Below are 19378 nucleotides of genomic sequence, written 5' to 3' on the forward strand. Positions count from 1 at the left end.
GTTGTAATGGCTGTGATCTCCTCTAGAGGCCTGGGCAGGGCATACAGTGCCTGTTAGGAAGTACCACCCGTTCCTCCTTAACATCTTACCTCTTGAAAGCTGGGTATCTTTTGGATTTGTAGAGGTTTTGTAACTTACAGTGATTTTACAGCATCAGTCCTTGATCTTCAGAGGCTGCAAAAAACTTGAGTTTTGCTATGTACTCCTACTTCCCAGTGAATCCTAGGAAGTTTAAACTTAAAACACTAACGTAATCAGAATAACAAGGTGCTACATTTTATGAACACCCATTAGAGAGCTTCTCTCCTTTTAACTGAGCCTGTGTATAGACTTTTGTGCTGACTTGGATGTCTGTAGCTGGGGCTGGGTTCTTCCAACCAGCAGCATCCAGGCTGGCAGCAGTAGTGATGCTCCACCTCAAACTTCTTAGAAATGAATGCAAAATTTAAATTATCTTGCATGCGCCATGGAATACCTTTCCAGTTTCAGCTTGCTGATGTGCCTTCTACAACAGACCATTAGGACAGAACAATTACTTTGAGTTCTTCTCTGCACTCTCATCTACTTGTGTAATTTTCAAAATCTGGAGTCCTAAGCAGAAATTAACTGCTTTGTGATTAATAGCTTTCAAAGTACCCTGCTAGAAAATCACAATCTTTTCTAATAGCTCATATTATTTTGAAAGATATTGTATGCAATTGTGAAAATAATTTTTGAGAAAATAATTTTTAATGATATTTTAATACTATTATACTAGGTTGAATTGGAGCATGGATTATACTTGTCCCTGTCTGTATAGTCCCCATGCTTAATAATAATGTCCCTACCATCCTCTGTTGGAGAATATAAAATGCTTTTATTATTACTTTTGTATCTTGTCAACTTCCATATTAATTCAGAATAGGTGAACAAGCAGATGCTCTGTCACTGAGAATTCATCTGTGCTATTACAGCAGCTGTAGTCACGACAAACTCTGTCTGTGGTGTGTACCAGGCTGCTGGTTTCGGTGCCATCAGATGCTGAGGTAAGTGCATGAGGCAGCATTCAGCCACAGTGGTAGCAAAATATAGAAGGTATTTCCAGAGGGCAGTATGTGGGAAGTATCTAGAAAGTAAATTCCCATTCAGAGCATTTAAAGTTAGCTCTGAAAGAGTCAAATGTATTAGGAACTGACTACCCTTGCAGGCTATTCCTGCTGTAGCAATATTCTGCTTAGTTTGGGTTGAGTTATTTCAGGCTTGTTACTCAGATTGAGCAGATTTCACCTGTGGACAAAAGTCAGCTACTTTGAACAGATTGTCCTCGTGAAACTTGCAAAGATGGCTAGGCAGCCGAAAAGGCAGGACAAATTGACTCTTGATTAAGAGCAGATCAAGAAGAAGCCGATGGCTGTTCAGAGATCAGCCCCATGTGTTTTTGAACTACTTCCTTGCTTGGTGTTGCTGAGACTTTACTGTTATTTCTGTTGGCAGTGAAAGCATCCCTGATCAGTTTGTGTTTAGATTCTGAATTTCCTTCACTTAACGAAATTGCTTGTTGGCAAGCTGATTGATTGCATTCTGTCAAAACAATTGAATTTAAGAGAGGCAGACTTTCTTTCTGGCTCCAGGATTTGACAAAGTGTTCTCTGGAACCAGTCCCCTGGAAGTCTGGACCTAAAACAAAAAGACAGAAGCATTGATTTAGCTTTCAGGTGTTCTCTCTTTGTATTTTTACACTGTTGTTACCAATTCCCTTTCGCATGTTTTGTTTTGGCACTTTGAATGCAGGAAACACTCCCAGTTGATCTAGCACTTAAGTTTATTTCCTTTCCCTGAGCGGGAATGGTTTTATTCTTGAGAGAGTCTGCATGTAAACAAGAAGCTGCTGTTTCCTGGGGTAGAAGAACCCGGTGTCTTCAAGGTCACATAACTTCATCACGTTTATCATGACTTAAGTGTTGTGAATTTGTATCTTTCTGTTCCAATCCTTTACTTAGCAGCTTTGCTGGGTGACTTTTGCTACACCCCTTTCTTGGCAAATCCTTCTGTTTGTCCTGAGAAGTGTGAGCAGCACAAAATTGGCCAGTATCCCTTTCTTCTTTAAGCCATTTGTTAAGGGAGCACAATGGAAAGGTTTGCTACGGTAGGCTAGAAATGTTCCCCTCCTGGAAATACCATTTCTTGCAGGAGATTTGCTGGCAATTAAATAGCAATTAATTTTTAATTGAATCTCCTGTAATCTTGGTTGACTGGGCCAAGTCTCTATGAGCTACTACAACCGTACTCGTAAGTAACAATTTTACTTACTGATACTTGGGGGAGTGGGGGCTTGTTTTGTACCTGATGGCGATGAAAGGAGCATCTCTGCTCAAGCCTTTTACCTGTGAAACAAAGTACAGAAGTTCTGTATTAGTTACTAGTGGAAATAGAATTTTTAGCTTCAACTTGGAACTTTTTTTCTATAAAGAATGGGTTAGCTGTCTGCAGTGGCTGTAACTTATAAGCACTATAATGAGCGCTTGGCTTTACTCACTGATAACGCAGTTCGTTTTTCCGAAGCAGCAATATTTTCTGTTCTCTGAGTGGGAGAGACTCTTTCCTTCCTCGCTGTTATTAATGTTATTCATTTCACAGTTGCATGTACATTTGAGTTTTCTATGTAGTGCAAAACAGAGGACTTGAAACAAGTATAAATGGACTCAGTTACTTATCTTGGGACTGTTTGTGAAGGATCCTTCCACTATATAGCTTATATTTTATATTTAAATATGAAGCACAGGACTGGAACAGACACTGCCAAAAGAGAAGTGAGAGGGAAGGGGACAAAGAAGTGAAGAATGTGGTTTGTTAGAGGATGTCTCTGTTCTGTCAGAACGAGTAATTGTAGCACTATGATTGAATAGCAGGTAAGACAAAAGTTACTACTACTATTACAAAAAAATACATGTTTCCTGGAAATTAATGACTAAGAGCTTAACTGCAAAAAATCATTGGTGGATTTTCAGTTATCCAGAGTTTTGAAAGAGATGAAAGATGCATATAGATCTTAGTAGCAGCTATAAGGATAATTCTGCATCAAAATATGAATGGAAATTAATATTCCCACTTACTCTATTTCCCTATTTTAAAATCACGGGCTGCTCAGTTTCTTTAATATCACAAAAGCATCACATTGAAACAAAACCTTACTGATACATTCCTCCCTAAGGTATGTATAAATTGACTTTGCAACATAAAAGCAACATAATGTTTGATATAGGCACTTCTTGAAATCCACGTAATTTATTAAGTAGAGGTAATAAAATGCATTGATACTTACTGTCCTGTATGAATGTATGTAGAGTGAATTTCTCCTGATGTTTCATTTTCTGTATCTTAAGCTGATGTATCGTTGTGCATGCTTATCAAAGATCTATTACATGACTGCTATAAATGTAATTACGCTAAAACTTTTGAGGGAAGTACTGTACTGGGGAGATAGTAAATTTTTGTAGCTATTTGTTGGGCAAAACCAGTTGAAATAGGTCACTGACAAGAACACTGAGAAACTGTGTACCACTACATTGTCAAGATTTGAACAGAGTGATGTCTTGTTCCCTTTATGAACAATTATCATATGTTTGTCCAAAGCAACACCTTGAGAATTTTTAGAATGTTTAGCTTTTCTTCTTCAAGAAGAGTGAAGGAATGCAGAAGACAGTAAGCTTGAAAGCAACTATGTGCTATTTCTGGTAGAAGTGCTTATTTTCTAAGCCATTCAGTAGGTGGCACTCCCTTCTCCAATACAGAGGTGCTGAAGCTTGAAAAATCAAGTTTATTGCCCCCCAAATGGTGGCCCTGTTCTAACCTCCAGTGCAAGGGCTCTGCACCTTAAGCTGATATGCCGCTGTACATGCTTCAAGAATTGTTACACACCTGCTGTACAAATTACAGTTCTAAAAGGTTTCTAGATTTCCCTAAGCAATTCCCAGAAGAATAATATTAGGAGACAAAGCAAACAGCTTGGAACTGTTACTTAACACTAGCACTCAACTCCTGTGTTCTCTGGAGGTCATGTCACTTCAGTACTGTGGGAAGAGAGAAAACCACATCGTCCTTCCCTTTTTTAAAGGAATAAACACAATAGTTTATTTAGGTACACAGAATATTTGTCATCTTTTTTTTCTTTTCTTCCTCTGAAACTACACGTCTGGAAGGTGATTATTCTCTTAGCTGTGATGTTCAGATACCTGAATACAATTAACAAGCTGAGGCTAGAAAACTGCTAAAAACTTAACATTTTATGCACATGCTGAATTAGTAAAGATATAAATCTAAAAGATACGGAATTCCTCAGTCTAAAGCTGTTTTAAACTATATCGTATTGGGAGCCTTGCACTGACATTATCTTTCCCCATTCAAAATCTCCATCAAAGCGTCAGAAGAGGGGAAGGGTAAGTTGCAGTGAATCTGTCCTGAATGCAAAGGAGCACGCTCTTTGTGGGGGAGAAGCTGCTACAATTGAAGTGCAGTTACTGCTGTCTCTATGGAAAGACTGCTGTTTCTTAATTTGCTTTTTGTTTAACACAAAACCAAAACAGAACTTGATCTGGAAGCCCTATTTGGTATGATGAGGTAAAACAAGAATACACATCTATTAAACAGAAACAAGCAAAGAAAACGTTAACAAGATTAAAAAACAAATCTACTTTAAACAAGAACAAACCTTGTAAACAACTGTCAATCTCACCACTGTCTGCTTTCCAGATCATTTCTGTTTCTCCTAGGTGCCAAATTAGCAAGGAATGTATGCAAATGTTTGTCTGTGAAGCTCAGTAGGATTTAGCACTGTTTTAAGGGTATTATTAAAGGCCTTGCAGAGCAGAATATTCTTAAAGTTAGATGTTGTTTCAGTGATCAGCAGTATCAAATACCTAATTATCACAGTAGGCTACAGAACTCATTCAGAGTGAATCTAAATTAAGAGGGTGCACTTCATCCCCAGAATAAGCTGTTAAGACTAATGGATCTATCTTGTGGTCAGGAAGAAACTAAACCTATGTGAAAGCAATTGGCATTCATCAGTTTATGCTATTAATAGCATTTAAAAAAAACTACAAATATCCCAGTGGCTCACAAGGAAATTTTATTTTTTCCCCATAAGTTAACAAGAAAAAAAAAGGCATGAGATTGCAACCTAGAAGTGTTAGTTCAGTCTAGGCAGCAGTTCAGCTCTTGCAGTGTGACTGGCCTTTAGGGAAGGTAATAGTCCAGAGACCAGGGGAACCGCCTGCATTTCTGATTTGTTTCCTTCCTTGACCTCAGCATACCTGTTCCTGGCATTGTAGGTTAAAGAGCCTCGGATGTCATGTTTTGTGTATTGTATTCCTTTTGTGTGTGGAACCTGCATACAGGCCTGATGAATGTTCTTTTTGGAAGCAGTAGGATTAGGAATGGTTGCAATGCTTCTGTCAGATGTAAGAGCACAGTGCCAGGATAACTGTTCAGGATCTTCCTGCAGGAGGGAGACCTCTGAATGACTTGAGAAAAATGCTGATGGTTCATGAATTTCTCCTTTTTCCTTCATTTTATCATTCATGGTGTCAGCTCCTTTTTTACCCTTTTGCTCTGTTCCTTTAGCGTCACGACTGCAGGAAGCAATCTCAACTGAAGTACCATTGAGTGTGTTCTGAAGGATAATGGCTTGCTTGTTCTTCCAGGAAGGGTCTGAAGTATCCTTGGGAGTGGCATATTTCACAGGTGGAAGTACTTGTGAAGATTTTGAAGTCAAAGAGTCACATCCATTTGGATCAAGCACATCAAGTGCCTGGGGTTTTATCGCTTTATGCTTTACAGCATCTGGATTTTTCACGTCTTCTAGGTTCCACATACAGTATTCTTTTATTGGCAGGTTCTTCTTTTCACCCTGGCATGTTCTGAAAGAGTGTACCTTTTTGTTACGTATTTCTGTTTTACTGCCATATGTTGTAGAACAGTTAGACTTACTAGAATGGGCTGAAATCTCTTCTGGAGCAGTATCAGCTGCAGCCTCTGTGTTTAACTTGCTTTCTGCTTTTGATTGATTTCTTGTAGTCTTGACTTCTTGGCCTGAACATTTGTCAGTAGCTTGCACCATGTCTAAGCAAAGCAGGCAATTGTTGGAGGTTTCACTTGCCTTTGATTTCTTGATTTGTTTTTGCAGCTGAAAGCAAGCAAGTGGATCGGTGGTACCCCAGCCTTGCACCTGGTAATAGAGAAACACGTTAAATTTAAGACAAGCTAGAGCGTTGTAAGGAAAATGTAGGAGGAATAGTCTTGGCTGATGTAAATGAACACAATAATGCTATTTCTGAGTACAAAACAAGGAGTTTAATTCCTAAGAAGGCCTGGTATGTTGTGTCATGTACTTCTGAACTGAAAGAAGGAACTGGGAGTTATCATAATCCCTCTGCACAGACTTTCAGTTTCTCCATCAGGGAGAAGAGACGAGTGTGACCTCTGACGCGTTTCTGTGTCACAGGCCAGCACTGGTCACTCCCTCAGCACCTCAGAGAAGCTCACGCCTTTTTTTCTCCACTCTGCGTGTAAAAACGAGCATAAAAAGCCCTTTCTCCTCTAAAATAACATCAAAGAATCCCTCTGCCGTAAAACTCACGGCCTCCTCCCAGCCGCAGCCCGGGACCCGGCTCTCCGGGGCGGCGCCGCGGTCGCTGAGGCGCAGCAGGGCCCGCGCCGCCCACCGCCCCCCGCCGCCACAGCCGTCCGCCGTGCCCCGCATCCCGGGCCCGCCACCGCCGCCTCAGGGGCCGTCGCCACGGCAACGCCCCGGGCGGGAAAATGGCGCCGGGGCGCTGAGGGAAGGGCACCGGGGGGAAATGTCTGTGAGGAAAGCAGTAGGGGGCGGCGGCTGTGCCGAGCTCCTGGCCTCCCTGCTTCTCCCGTGGGTGTTGGGGGGGGTGTGGATGGGTACCTGAAGCTGAGGGGGCTGGTGATGCCAAGTGGGAATGGGCTCTGAAGCCCTTCAGGGGGCTTGGACGGGCAGCCGAGAACTGCAAATGTGAGAAACGACAGAGCCGGGCAGCCTGAAAGGGGGAAAAACCAAAGCAAAGTGCTGGATGCACGCCGAGGAAGGAGGGAGTCTATATAAAGCCTGAAAAATGTGAATAGGGAAGAGTTGTGTGCCGGAGGAAAATGGATGTGAAAGGGCCAAATAGAGGAAATGAAAGAAAAAGTGATGAAGAAACAAATAGAAAAGGAGGAGACAAACTGATCTTACAATACAATGAATCTAAATAATCTATTACAATTAATCACTTTACAATGAATTGCTGCCTGACCAACAGACCTTTAAATTTGAAAGATGTAAAAATTAAAATCAAGGATGTGAGGTGCATGTTTTAATTCCTAAAATCATTAGCAAGCACTACTAAGACCATTTGCAGTTGCTAGAAACAGTCCTGTGTTTATTTTATAGCACAGCATTAAGACTGAGTTGCCAATACTCTTAGCAGAAAATGGGATTTGGGGACGTCCCGAAGTGCATTTATTCAGGTATTTTCATGAAAATCTACATTAAAAGTTTTAGGACCAAAAGAGTCCCAGCACTGCTGTTACTTATCCTTGTTGAAAACAAACACTCTGTTTAAAAAGAGTACAACTATTCATATGAGAAAAAATACTTTAAGTAGAATGCTCTTTATCATCTTCTCTGAAAAATGACAGATCCTTTTTTTTTTTTAAATTTGCTTTTTCCATTGCAGTCTTAATGTGGGGCTCTTTATAGCTTACACACTTTCCTGAAGTCTTAAGCCAATCACTTAAGTCAACAGAGGTGGTTAATGCTTAACTAATAAAATTGTGTGTGAGCTTCAAGACGTACAGAAGGCAGATTCACAAGGTCATGAACTGAGGTAAACTCTTAGTATTCTATTTTCTTGTTATTACTATAGGTTTCTTTGGATCTTGATATTTAAAGTAGAAAGGAAAAAAAGCAACCCACAAACCAGCCACAAAGTTACCCTTCAAAGTGTCAGAGCTCTGTTGGTCAGAACATGCAGTCCTTTGGAAAACATTCACCGATCTCCCAGACCAAACATCCTGGATACAACTCCATGAATCACACAGCTTGCATCCTCATAGTTAAAGACTGCACATCCTGGTTAAGAGAAGGTAATATTTGCTATTAAAGATCAATATCATTGTTCTTTAACAGGATACTTAAGTGTTTTTGTGCCTTACTCAGGTGTATTATACAGTTCTGATCTGGCATTTCTCTGAGATTTGACTAAGATATTTTCTCAGGGAAAATTAGAGGTCTGAGTTACTCACTAACATTAAATGATGTAGGGGGATCTTTTTTTTAAAATATATGCATGCAGAACAAATGGAGCATTCAAGGCTTGCAAACTGTCAATGTAAATATCAGTGCCAGATTCATGTAGTCACAAAATTATTAAATTCTTGGATGATATTTGAGTGTAACACCTACATAGTTCATCAGCATCAGAAGAGCTGCACAGATGTAAATGAGAGTAGAAGCTGACCTTCTGAATTCACGTACTGAGTCACAACTTCATCTCAAAAGCTGATGTAATCATAATGCACTTCGCCTTTACATCCATTTTATCTCCCTACAATTCTCATTACTAAAAATAAACGTGTTCTGGAAAGTTGGAGCAGACATGTGACAGTGGCCACTTTGGATAAGCCCCAGCACTCAGACTCTCCTCCCCTATTAATGGTTCCATCGTGGTTCTGCTTAATGCTCCCCAGCACCAGCATCTGCTTTCTCCTAGATTACCTGGAGTCAAGACAATAAATAAATGCAACAGAAGAAAGCTCCCAGTTCATTGCCTTCAGTGATTTGAATCAGTTTTGCTTTCCACATCATTTAAATTGTAATAAAAGAGAGGACCGGGTTCTGTTTGGTTAGCTGGAAATTCTCAGGCATCGGGCTGATTTTAAATGCAGTTTGGCACTGCGGAAATGTCAGGGTCACTCAGTGCTACACAGGCGGAACAAGAGGCTGTCTTTAAAATTTTTGATGCCTGCTGGAAGATGCAGAGATTGGTCTACCAAAAGTTAGTAGGACAATGTTATTATGACAAAATGTTATTCTACAGTTATGCTATTTAAATCTGCAAAAGGAGAGGAGGCTGTATGAGTAAAAACAACACCTGATTGCCATTTTCTAAGTCAATGGAGACTAATTTTAATGTAAGACCTTTTGCTTTTCTTACACTATAATGGAGCAACACTGCAGAGCTCTACGATTTACATGACAACTGATCTACTCCTGCTGGAACCTTCAAAATTGGCTTGTCATAAAAATACTATTTTCCAGTGAAAAGTAGAGGGTATCGCTTTGGAAGGGCTAGCTATGTCAGAACTAATTATTTCATTATCAAATTGCTGCTGACATTAATATTTAGAAAAGCAACCAGGATACTTAATGTAGCTAGCAATGTAAAACAACAGACTTTTAAACTTACATGTTTGTAATTCTGTGAACTAAATTGAGATAGAGAGGGGGTGGTGTACGGGTGCCTACCACTGCATATATTAAGCCATAGTTTTTGCATATGCGGTAGTGCTTGCTCACTTCTAAGAATGTTAGCATTTGTTGTGTACAATTATTTACAGTAGGCAAAGCTGAAAGAATTTCCTGTTAGAAGCGAAGGTGTCTGACGCTTCCCATTACAAACTCTTGCCACACTTTCCACATAACAGCACAAGCCTATGGACTATCTGAGGGAATTTCTGTGTATGTTTGTTAAATTTCAGTGCCTGAAACTGTTTAATTTACCACATCTTTCTTAAATTCATAGGAAGACCAAGGCCAGCCTAGTAATAAAGACATCTTCAGAAGTGAAAGATGTGGTGCATGTCCCCACAGCTTCACTGTTTGGAAATGAGCAAATGCATAAAAAAACAGCAGCGCAACCCCTATGGTACATTCAGAACAACACGAGCAGAATGTTTAGATCAAGAAAATTACAGTGAGAAATACTTCTGCTGTAGATCCTGGTGCAGTTTTTGTGGTGACAGTGCTCAAGAGAGACAAGGCTGAGGTGCCTGTGTGTGCCAGAGCTTCAGGTCACTGGGGGAAATCACAGGTGAAAATTTGAGCACCTCCAGGATTAGCCGGTAAATTGATGTTTTGATGATTTAGCTACCATTTAATTCCCATTCCCTGTAAAAGGGTTTCTTTAACTCTACTCCGCAAGGATATTCTGTGATTTTTTTCTACAGTGGGCATTCATTTATATGAAGTCTCCCTCTACTCCTTCTTTTGCAAAAAAAAAAAAAAAAAAAAAAGAGACAGAGAGAAAAAAAAAGATGAACTGAAATTTCTGAAGTATTCTCATGACATGAATCAGTTTATGTGGTTATCCATCTGCATCTCATGGTGCTATGACCTGGCTAGTCCAAAGCTTACCATATTATTTTTTGTATTCTTACCACAGGATTTTCTCACTTTTTATGCCAGTCTTTGGTTTAGTAACTTTGGGGAATCTACATTTTCAACTCAGTTACATGAGCTACACAACTAACAATCACCTGTGAAGAAAGGAGTTGGTTGTTGTGTTTTGTTTTGTTTTTCCAAGATTGTGGGCTGCAACAAGTGGCTTGAAAAAGCCACAAAACCAGGATATTACACAAGTTTATGATAAGAAGAAGTTAGGCAACTAAAGTTACCAGAAGAGGGGAAGCTGAACACTGCTAAGGCATCCCTGTTGTGTAAAATACAGCAGAAACCAGCTTACCCCAGTCTTGTTGCCAGTATATACCACAGACATGTCCAAAACCGACTGAAAACCCTTCCTATACAAAATCAGGTTTAAGCCACTTTAGCTTATTAGTTCTGATAGTTTCACAAGAGTTTAAAAACACACAGACTTTACACATTAATGGAAGAAGCAAAGTTCTCACTGTCCAGTGGTTTAAAAGTGAAGTTAACATTAGCAAAAAAAAAAAGTGTCAAGTGTTTTCATTGTGACAGATAAATTACTAAAAAACATTTCAAAGGATGCAGCCTTAAAGCCTGTTTCAACAGCTGTTCGGGTCGGTTCCTTTTCTCCCCTAAATTAATGTAAGCAGATGAAAACCAAGCATGAATTCACGTTTTCTTGAAATGCTCATTTTTGTGAGAGAAGCATGGAAAAGTGGCCTAATGAATCCTTCCTATAGTACGAGTTAAAGGACACGTAAGACAGTTTTAAGATCCTGAGCTAGTGAATTCAGAGGTAATTCTTTATGTTGCTACTGTTTGACTTTTCAAAAATTGTGATCATCCTGTGAATTTAAGAAAATGCCACCACAAATCATTGGGAAGTATCACGGTGTCAAATCTAACACTGCTGGGCATACTTTTTGATTCCCTACTTATGAACCATGTGTCATTAAAAAGATTTGGGACTCAGTGGAAATAACATAGGAATTATTTTCTTACTTACTAAGAAAGGAATTAAAGCCGATAGCTTTAATATGAGACAACAGGAAGCTTTTCCCTGTGTCCTGGTGGCTTTTTTTAAACTCTTGGTCCTTATCGGGCTCACTTGTCCCATTGGTAATCCCATCAGCTGCATTTCCACTGCCTAGACTTGCAAAGGGACAGCAAGTGCTGGAGATAAAATGACGAAGGTGTAAAAGCTCCTGCTCAGAAGTTAAATGAGAATCAGACGTCGAGACAGTTCAGGCTCAGCCTTTGGCAGGATCATTGCTTTTAATGCAATTTACTAATTAAAAATGAGCACCAGATTACGGAAAGACTGGAATGAAGCGGCTTGCTAAACTAGTCTTTTAGCTCCTTGAACTGCCCGCAGCAGCTCTGGTTCTCATTACGTCTAATTCATTTGAATATTGCCTGGCAATTATTAAATAACCTCCTGAAAAGAACAAACGCTGCTTGTGTTTTCAGCAGCAGCTCTCCGCGTCTAGACCGGAGCTGTTCCTCCTACAGATGGCAATCAGCAGCCGGGCTCTGGCAGGTGTATTTTATTCGGCAGATGCACCCTAATCGCATTGTAGCGGATTAGCCGGATTTCTTCCTTTAAATGTACACTGCGGGCTCCGGCTCGCGAGCCAGCCGTGTCTTATCGCCCCCTTCTAATCTGCCAGAGCCTTTTGCCTCTTCCTTTCAGCAGCTATTTCTGTAACGGGTCGGACGGGGAAGAGCGCCGCAATGAACCGTAAGCGGGGAATCCTGCCCGCCTCCTGCTGCCGCCTGACAGCCGCCGGGAAAGACCCAGAACGCAGCGCGGAGGCGGAGGAGGAGGAGGAGGAGGAAGAAGAAGACAAGGAAGAAGAAGAAGAGGAAGAGGAGGAGAGCGAGGGCAGCCGCAGGGCGGTGGCAGCAGCCGGGGCTGCGCTCCGAGGCCGGGGAGCGATGGGGGCCGGAGGATGACGAGCGGCGGCGCATCCCGCACCCACCGGCGGGCCCCGGGGCCGGCCGCAGCGGGGAGGCCGCCGGGCTGAGGCGGCGAGCAGGGCGCAAGCCCCCCGAGCCACCCGCCCCGATGGATAAAGCCGGCTCCCTGCACAGCGCCGTGCCCGCCCCGCCGCCCCGGCTCTACCTGCCGCGCAACTTCAGCTGCAGCGCCTGCCTCTATGGCAGCCTGGCCGAGCAGTGCAAGGGCGGCTGCAGCCCCGACGGCGACCCGCCCCCCCCCTCCTCCTCATTCTCCTCCACCTCCACCTCCCCTTCCTCCACCGCCGCCCGCGGTGCGGGAAGCGGCGGGCGAGAAGCCCCCGGCGGCGCCCCGGGGCCGGGAGCCGTCGGTGCCCGCCGTGCCGCCCAGCCCCACGCAGCGCCGCCGGGCCAAGTCGCTGCCCACGCCCGGCGACCGCAGCCTGCGGCCGGCGCTGCAGCAGAGCCCGGCCCGCCGCAAGACGGTTCGCTTCGCCGACTCGCTCGGCCTGGAGCTCACCTCCGTGCGCCACTTCTGCCAGGCCGACCTGCCGCGGGTGCCGCCGCCGCCGCCCCCCTCTCGCCCCGCCGACCTGCTCAAGACCAGGAAGCCCCCGGCGCTGGGCGAGCTGGAGCCGGTGCTCTTCGGGCCGCCGCCGCCGCTGCTGGAGCCGCTCTTCCCTCCGCAGCCCGGCGCCAGCCCCGGCTTCGCCGAGCGGGTCCGGCAGCACAAGGTGAGGCTGGAGTGGGTGCGGGCGGAGCCGGCGGGGCTGCGCGGCGCCGTGCGCGTCCTCAACCTGGCCTACGAGAAGGCCGTGTCGGTGCGCTACACGCTCAACCGCTGGGCCAGCTGCGCCGAGGTGCCCGCCGCCTACCAGCCCCACGGGCCCCCCGACGGCGGCACCGACCGCTTCGCCTTCCACCTGCCCCTCGGCGCCGCCGTGGCCGCCGACGCCACGCTGGAGTTCGCCGTCCGCTACCGCGTGGCCGGCGCCGAGTACTGGGACAACAACGGCGGCAGCAACTACCGCCTGCGGGGCCGCCCGCCCTCCCCGGCCGCCCTCTGCCCGCCGCAGGACCCCGACAGCACCGCCTGGATCCACTTCATCTGACGGGGACCCCGCTCCCTCCGGCCTCGCCTCACCGGGCGGCCGCGCAGAGACACCCCAGAGACACCCCAGCACCCTCCGGCCTCACCTCGCCTCGCCTCACCCTTCCCGCCGTCCCACCCAGCCCACCCTTCCAGAAGCTTCTTCGTAAGCCACCAGAAGATATTTTTTTCGATTCCGTTTACAGATAAATTGTTTCTCTTTTCTATCATGGTAGCACCACATGGGGATAAGGGTTCAGGTGCCGGTCAGGGTGAAGGCTGGGTGCGAGATGTTCGGTCCCATGGCAGCAGTGTGGCCGGCACACCGCAGGGTTTTGCACCTCGAGCTCCTGACCAAAGCTGCTGCATGGTGAGGGGCCGGAATGAGGGGAGGGAGGCCGTCAATATTTGTGGGACTTATCAGTGAAAATCAGGATCCACAGGTGCAAACAAATCTTCGTGGGTGCTGTGCCCACAGCACTGGGTTCTGGAAACACCGGCAGCACTGCCCTGGGCACCCATCCTCTTTCCTCAGCCGCTGAGGTGCTGGATCCCTTCCCAGAGCCCCCCAGACTACAGTGTCCACGTGGACGCGGTCACTCGTGTTAATTGTTAATTGCAGGGGACAGATGGTGGTGTTGAACCCCAAAGCAGATGCCCCCAGGTATGGCTGTATTTCTCGTGCTGAAAAATGGCTGATGAGTTTGTAGCAAAGACTCAAGTTTTAAAATTTTGAACCCTGTTTCATACATTCATGTATATTTAGAAAAAGGCTAAGAGAAATAGTGTCACGTATTAATGGAAATACAGCCTACTAACAGGTTTTATAAAGCAAGCATTTTGTGTTAAAATCCACATGATACCTTGTAAAGGTCTGTCATGGTGGTTTCAGTAGGATTGTTCCCATAAAGCTGCTCGTGGCCAGGTTGGCAGGGTAGTCCTGAAGTTGCACCAAAGAATTAGAGGTGGCAGGAACTGAATCCGTAATTGTGGTTTGCATCCCAAGCAACATTTCCAGTTTTATTTCTGTTAACAGTCTAATTGGAGTTGTTATGCTAAGGCATCAGGGCGGGAGCTTGCCTTTTGCAAAACAAAACGTTCCAGATTTTTCAGAATAATTCCAGAAAGTGGCAGATTTCACAAAGCTAGCTATGTTTAGTCAGTCAGGTTGAGGAAAAGTAATATCTTTGCATAGAAGTAGAGAGGTATCAATAAAAAACATTGAAATTGCAGAGTATGTTGACTTCTGCCTTCAAAGATCTATTTTGGATGTTAGTAGCAGGGAACAGCATTTTCCTTTTTTAACTTTCTTTTTCAGGAGTTTGGCTGAATACAGGTTGTGCTGGTGCCAAATCTGGGTGCTGGCTTTCCAGGATTTAGGCACGTTTGTGTTTGCAGGTGAGGGACTTCTACAAAGATGACTTCTGAGAGTGGCAGAACGAACGCTGGTATCATCTTCCTGTTATGAAGGGTTGTAGGATCAGGCCTTCAACATTTTGGACCTTTTGTAGATTGTTTAGGAATGAAATGTAATTCTGTATTCTTCGTGTTCCTCGTGAGGGTTAAGTATCCCAAACAGCTTGATTAATGCCAGGTTCTTATGGAACCTTTCAACTTCAGTGGAAATTGAGGGCACTTTTGTCTCCTGAGGGTCTGGTTGAGTCAGAATAATTAAACCTGTGAATTCTGGATAAAATGGTCTGGCAAGTTGATGGGAAAAGATAATTTCATTTAATTTCTCTCTACTGCTTTTTCTGCTTTAATAGAAATCATACCAACTGTAACCTTCCTGTAGTATTGGTTGCTTCGTTTTAATTCCCCAACAAGTTTTCTCATCAATGTGATCTTTATAGAAATAGAATATAAAAGAAACATACTGTCAGCACCTGCTGAGTATTTCACATTTTAGAATATTAAGGCCCTGATCTTATATTGAAGTAACCCTATGTATCGCTAGCACACATCTATAAAGATAGAATTGCAGAACTCGGGTCCTAAACTGTTCATGATTAAAGCATATTAAGTAGCATGTTTGATAAAGAAAGCCCAAGTGTCTTCTAGTTAAACCTAGTTTGTTATGAGAGCCTTAATACTGGAGAGAAGGAAGAGAGCTTGTCTCCATTTGAAAGCACTTTGAAATACGGTGGAAATGCAGCCAAACTTCTTCTTATGTACGTGTTACAGCTTTCCAAAACATCTTTTTGCTTGGCCTGAACGCCAAACGTTCATAAACTTTGTTTATGAACTTTTAACCCCTCAGTCCAATATACATCTGAATATGAAACCTTTTGAAGATGTGGCACACCAGAAGAATGTTTCAGAAAGCAGACTCCTGAGCTTTTGAGCAGTTAAGCCAATGTTTAGTTCAACACTCAATTTCGTGGGTAAATTTATGGGCTTGAGCTTGATCAGAGATTATCAGCGATATACGTTCAACTCCAGTAGAAGATTTAGTCTTCTGGAGCACTTAAAAACACCTACATTGAAAGCCTTGAAAGGTGAGATTGGCCCGGCCAGCTTTGACTGGAGAATGCTACTGATGATGTCTGTGGAAGAAGTGTGAGGTATTTTAACAGAAACCTATCAGTGATATGTGCTGAAGCTGCACTGCTTTGATTACACGGTTTCACTTCTATCACATTAATTTCTTCTCAAGATTTCCAAAAACATGTCTAGGTGCACTGACTGCGAGTACTTGTTCCACTGGCAGCATCCATGTATGGTTTCCAGTCCTTTAGTTTTCACTCTGATGCTATTTAGGTGGGGTTTGCTAGAAGCATTGTGATAAATGGAAATGAAATAAAATTAAAATCCCAAATAGAATTTACAATCTACATAAGTGATAACTTTGAGGAGAAAAACCTGTGCTGAACAGGGTCCTTCTCAAGTTGGCAGGACATCAGTCATTTTAATGGAAGGAGGAGCAAGACAATTTTTTTTTAAACACATTTCTAAAGAACATCGTTCCACGAAGTTAACTTTAAAAGGCAAAGTAAAATATTTGAATTATGTTTCAGGATACAATTTTTTAAAGCCAATCTTTTTTTCTGGAAAAAATGACAGCTCAGTTGTTTCTATTTGCATGGAGAAAGTCCATGCCACCTTCCTTTCCAAGTGATGCTAGAAGGTGTAGGCAAGGCAATAACCCTTAGGCAGCGTACTTCACTTTTAAGTGAATTATTCATAATCACATTCATTATGTCTTTGGAGGTGTAAAAACCTGTCTTGTCATTTATTGTGCAGAGTCATAGCTTTATGAAACGTGCCATCTTATGTTATGTGCAGTAGTGATACTTCCTGCAGTAAGTCAAATCGTACTGTGTGTCTGCTACACATTCATGTTGGCTGTTGCACATTTAAGCTGATAGAGTTTTTGCATGTGATTCCATGCCTCTTAGGGCAATATTTGTGAAATCTACCCTAAACAATAGAAGTCCTAGCAGGGATCAAAACAGTTAAGTGACTGTAAACTGAATTTCAGCTAGCTAACCACATTACTATTCACTAGCCTAAAAATAATTGAAATGTTATACTCATTTCCAATAAATGTACATTACTTCAGGTTAATTAATTATTTTCTCCTTTTACCATTTGCAAATAACTTTTTGTTGTGAATGTGTGTGCCTTGGTATCGTATTAAATAGCAGAGCAAGTGCACACTTTTTGTTACTGCAGCATGTGTGAGGGGAAGATGCATCATTTGAACGAACAGCTGTCTGTTCATGCACGTGTGTGATCTCTACAGACACATGGAATGTTTTTCTGAAGCGCCAACAGGCAAACCATCTGCTAATTCTATATTTTAAACATAAAGTAACCGACGGAAATCCTCAGAATCTGCTTTTTAACATATTATTAAATATATATTGAAATCTTTATGTGCCTTTCAACATTTCCTAGGAAGAATCTCATTTGTTCCTTCACGCTCCCACCAAAAGTCCGGCAATGGCTTTCTCATTAAAATGAAATTTATACTAAAAACCTAATAATCAGTTCTGATACCTGACACTCTTTCAACTGTGCCAGAAATTCTGCACCTCTAACAGTCAGAAGAATTTGATCATATTTTCCCATACTTCAGTGAAAGGAGTTACTGTCAGAACCGCGTCTTCCTGGTACACCTCTGAAATTATTTAGCTAGGTAAAAAAACTGTGACTATAGTTAATATAACAGAATATATTTATTGTATATATTCACCACTTACACAGATATTCTAAATATATATTCTATCTGAAACCAGAAGTTCTAGTTTTTTATTAAATTTATTTGTGTAGACATGATCGTCTTTACAGCTTTACTGTTATTTACCTGATGCTGCATAATGCATATAGCTGAAACTTATAGATGGACTCAATCTCGCTGCACAGTTTGTATCATGGGATTAAAGTGTTCACTATAGAGAATATCTACAGAGAATGACATCTACCTTCCAATTATATACTGCATGGCCTTTTGGCAAGTCATCTGTAATTCTGTTTCCTGTATGCACTTCATGTGTACATGTTCTGAATATACGGAAGGATTACCTACTGAAATTAAAAACTTTTTCAACACTGAAATTAACATTTTATGAGCATATGTAGTTTAACATAGGAAGTAAACTTAGTCAATTTTGCTGTAAAGTGGAAAAAAAAAAGCCTTATGTAGAGCGGATCAGGATTTCTTAATGAAAGATGGTGACATTTTTCAAAATGGACCATGTTCAGGGAAACGTATGTGTTTCAATAGGAAGGATTTCTCAGGTTCAGCTTATATGAGAGGATTGTCCTAAAATAGGTAGGTGGTAAGAGTACTTCTTTAATCAGTGTATGGACTTGAATGTAGGTCTTCCATAATCAAAGTGAATTAAACTACTGGTTATTCCTGAGGTTCTACTCTGTCTGTATCCAGCTTTTGAATACTGCTTTTAAATTATTTTACAGAGAGGTTTTTTAACCCAGGAGTTTCCTATCTTGTGTGGATATTCTCTTCATTCAGTTACTGAGTTTTGTTTGAGCTTTCTGTTTTTGAGAAAGGTCTGATTGTATTGTTATGCAACATTAGACAATAATTTTACATTTTACATTTCATTTTTAGGGGGAGGTAAGCAAACAGCTTTCCTTTCGGTTTTGTTTGTATTTGTTTTTAATATTAAACAATAGCATGCAGAATAAAACTGTGCTTGAAATAACATATGCACTAGTAATTCCAAAGAATATAGGAAGAAAAATGTCAAATGTGAGATGTGCTTTTTAAAAACTTATGTCCATTGATTTAGTAAGGCAGGAAAAAAAGTCCTAGTCTCCCGTGCAAGTGTATTTATACCAGGGATTTCTTTCTATGCAATATTATGGTGCACCTGTTTTTTTTTAGGGATTGACTTGATTGCTGTGGTTGCTGTATCATTGTGTTGTGTGTAGAATATTCTGTTAAAGTGTCATTAAGGAAACTATGTCTTAAGTGGTGTTATATTTTTAGGCTCTTTTTTGTGCAATCTGACTTCACTAAATCGTAAGCATTCTCTGAGTAACAGTAGCAAGACAATATTTCATACAATTATGCAAGTCTCGTGCGTTATACTTTTCTCTAGTCACCTTCCAGGAGAAAACACTGTGTTAGTGTTGTGAGTTTTAAAATTTTATATTCCTGTATCTTAGAAATAAACCAAATTGTATTATACTTTTAAACTCAGAAAGCTAATATATATATGTTTTTAAAGTTGATCAGGACTGGGATCCATGTTGCAGTGCAGGAAAGCTAACTGCTGTGACAAAAAAATTAAGGATCTTGAAGAGGTTTAAACAAACCTAACTCCTCCCACACAGTGGTAAATTATTTCTCTTGGTAATGGAGATGCTGTCTGTTCAAGAGTGGGCTCCTTAAGTGCAAGCTTTTGTTGTTGTTTCTTCAATTTACCTTGACTTTGTTGGAAAAAAAA

The 19378-nt window shown here is 42.1% G+C and overlaps 2 protein-coding genes across 2 annotated transcripts; one reads left to right on the forward strand and one right to left on the reverse strand.

Annotated features, from left to right (window-relative positions):
* Positions 1–5124: 5124 nt before the first annotated feature.
* On the reverse strand, positions 5125–12982 carry LOC116493802. The gene is made up of 2 exons (XM_032195333.1): positions 12891–12982; positions 5125–6205 (listed from the first exon to the last, which is right to left on the reverse strand). Exon 2 carries the CDS (start codon positions 6095–6097, stop codon positions 5168–5170), a length of 930 nt encoding a protein of 309 aa, XP_032051224.1. The 5' UTR covers positions 6098–6205; positions 12891–12982; the 3' UTR covers positions 5125–5167.
* LOC116493803 (protein phosphatase 1 regulatory subunit 3E-like) lies at positions 12377–13555 on the forward strand. Its single transcript, XM_032195334.1, has 2 exons — positions 12377–12631; positions 12666–13555. Exons 1-2 carry the CDS (start codon positions 12480–12482, stop codon positions 13480–13482), a joined length of 969 nt encoding a protein of 322 aa, XP_032051225.1. The 5' UTR covers positions 12377–12479; the 3' UTR covers positions 13483–13555.
* The last annotated feature ends 5823 nt before the right edge of the window (positions 13556–19378 follow it).

The sequence above is a fragment of the Aythya fuligula genome, chromosome 12 (assembly GCF_009819795.1).
Source record: "Aythya fuligula isolate bAytFul2 chromosome 12, bAytFul2.pri, whole genome shotgun sequence".
Classification (NCBI taxonomy): Eukaryota; Metazoa; Chordata; class Aves; order Anseriformes; family Anatidae; genus Aythya; species Aythya fuligula.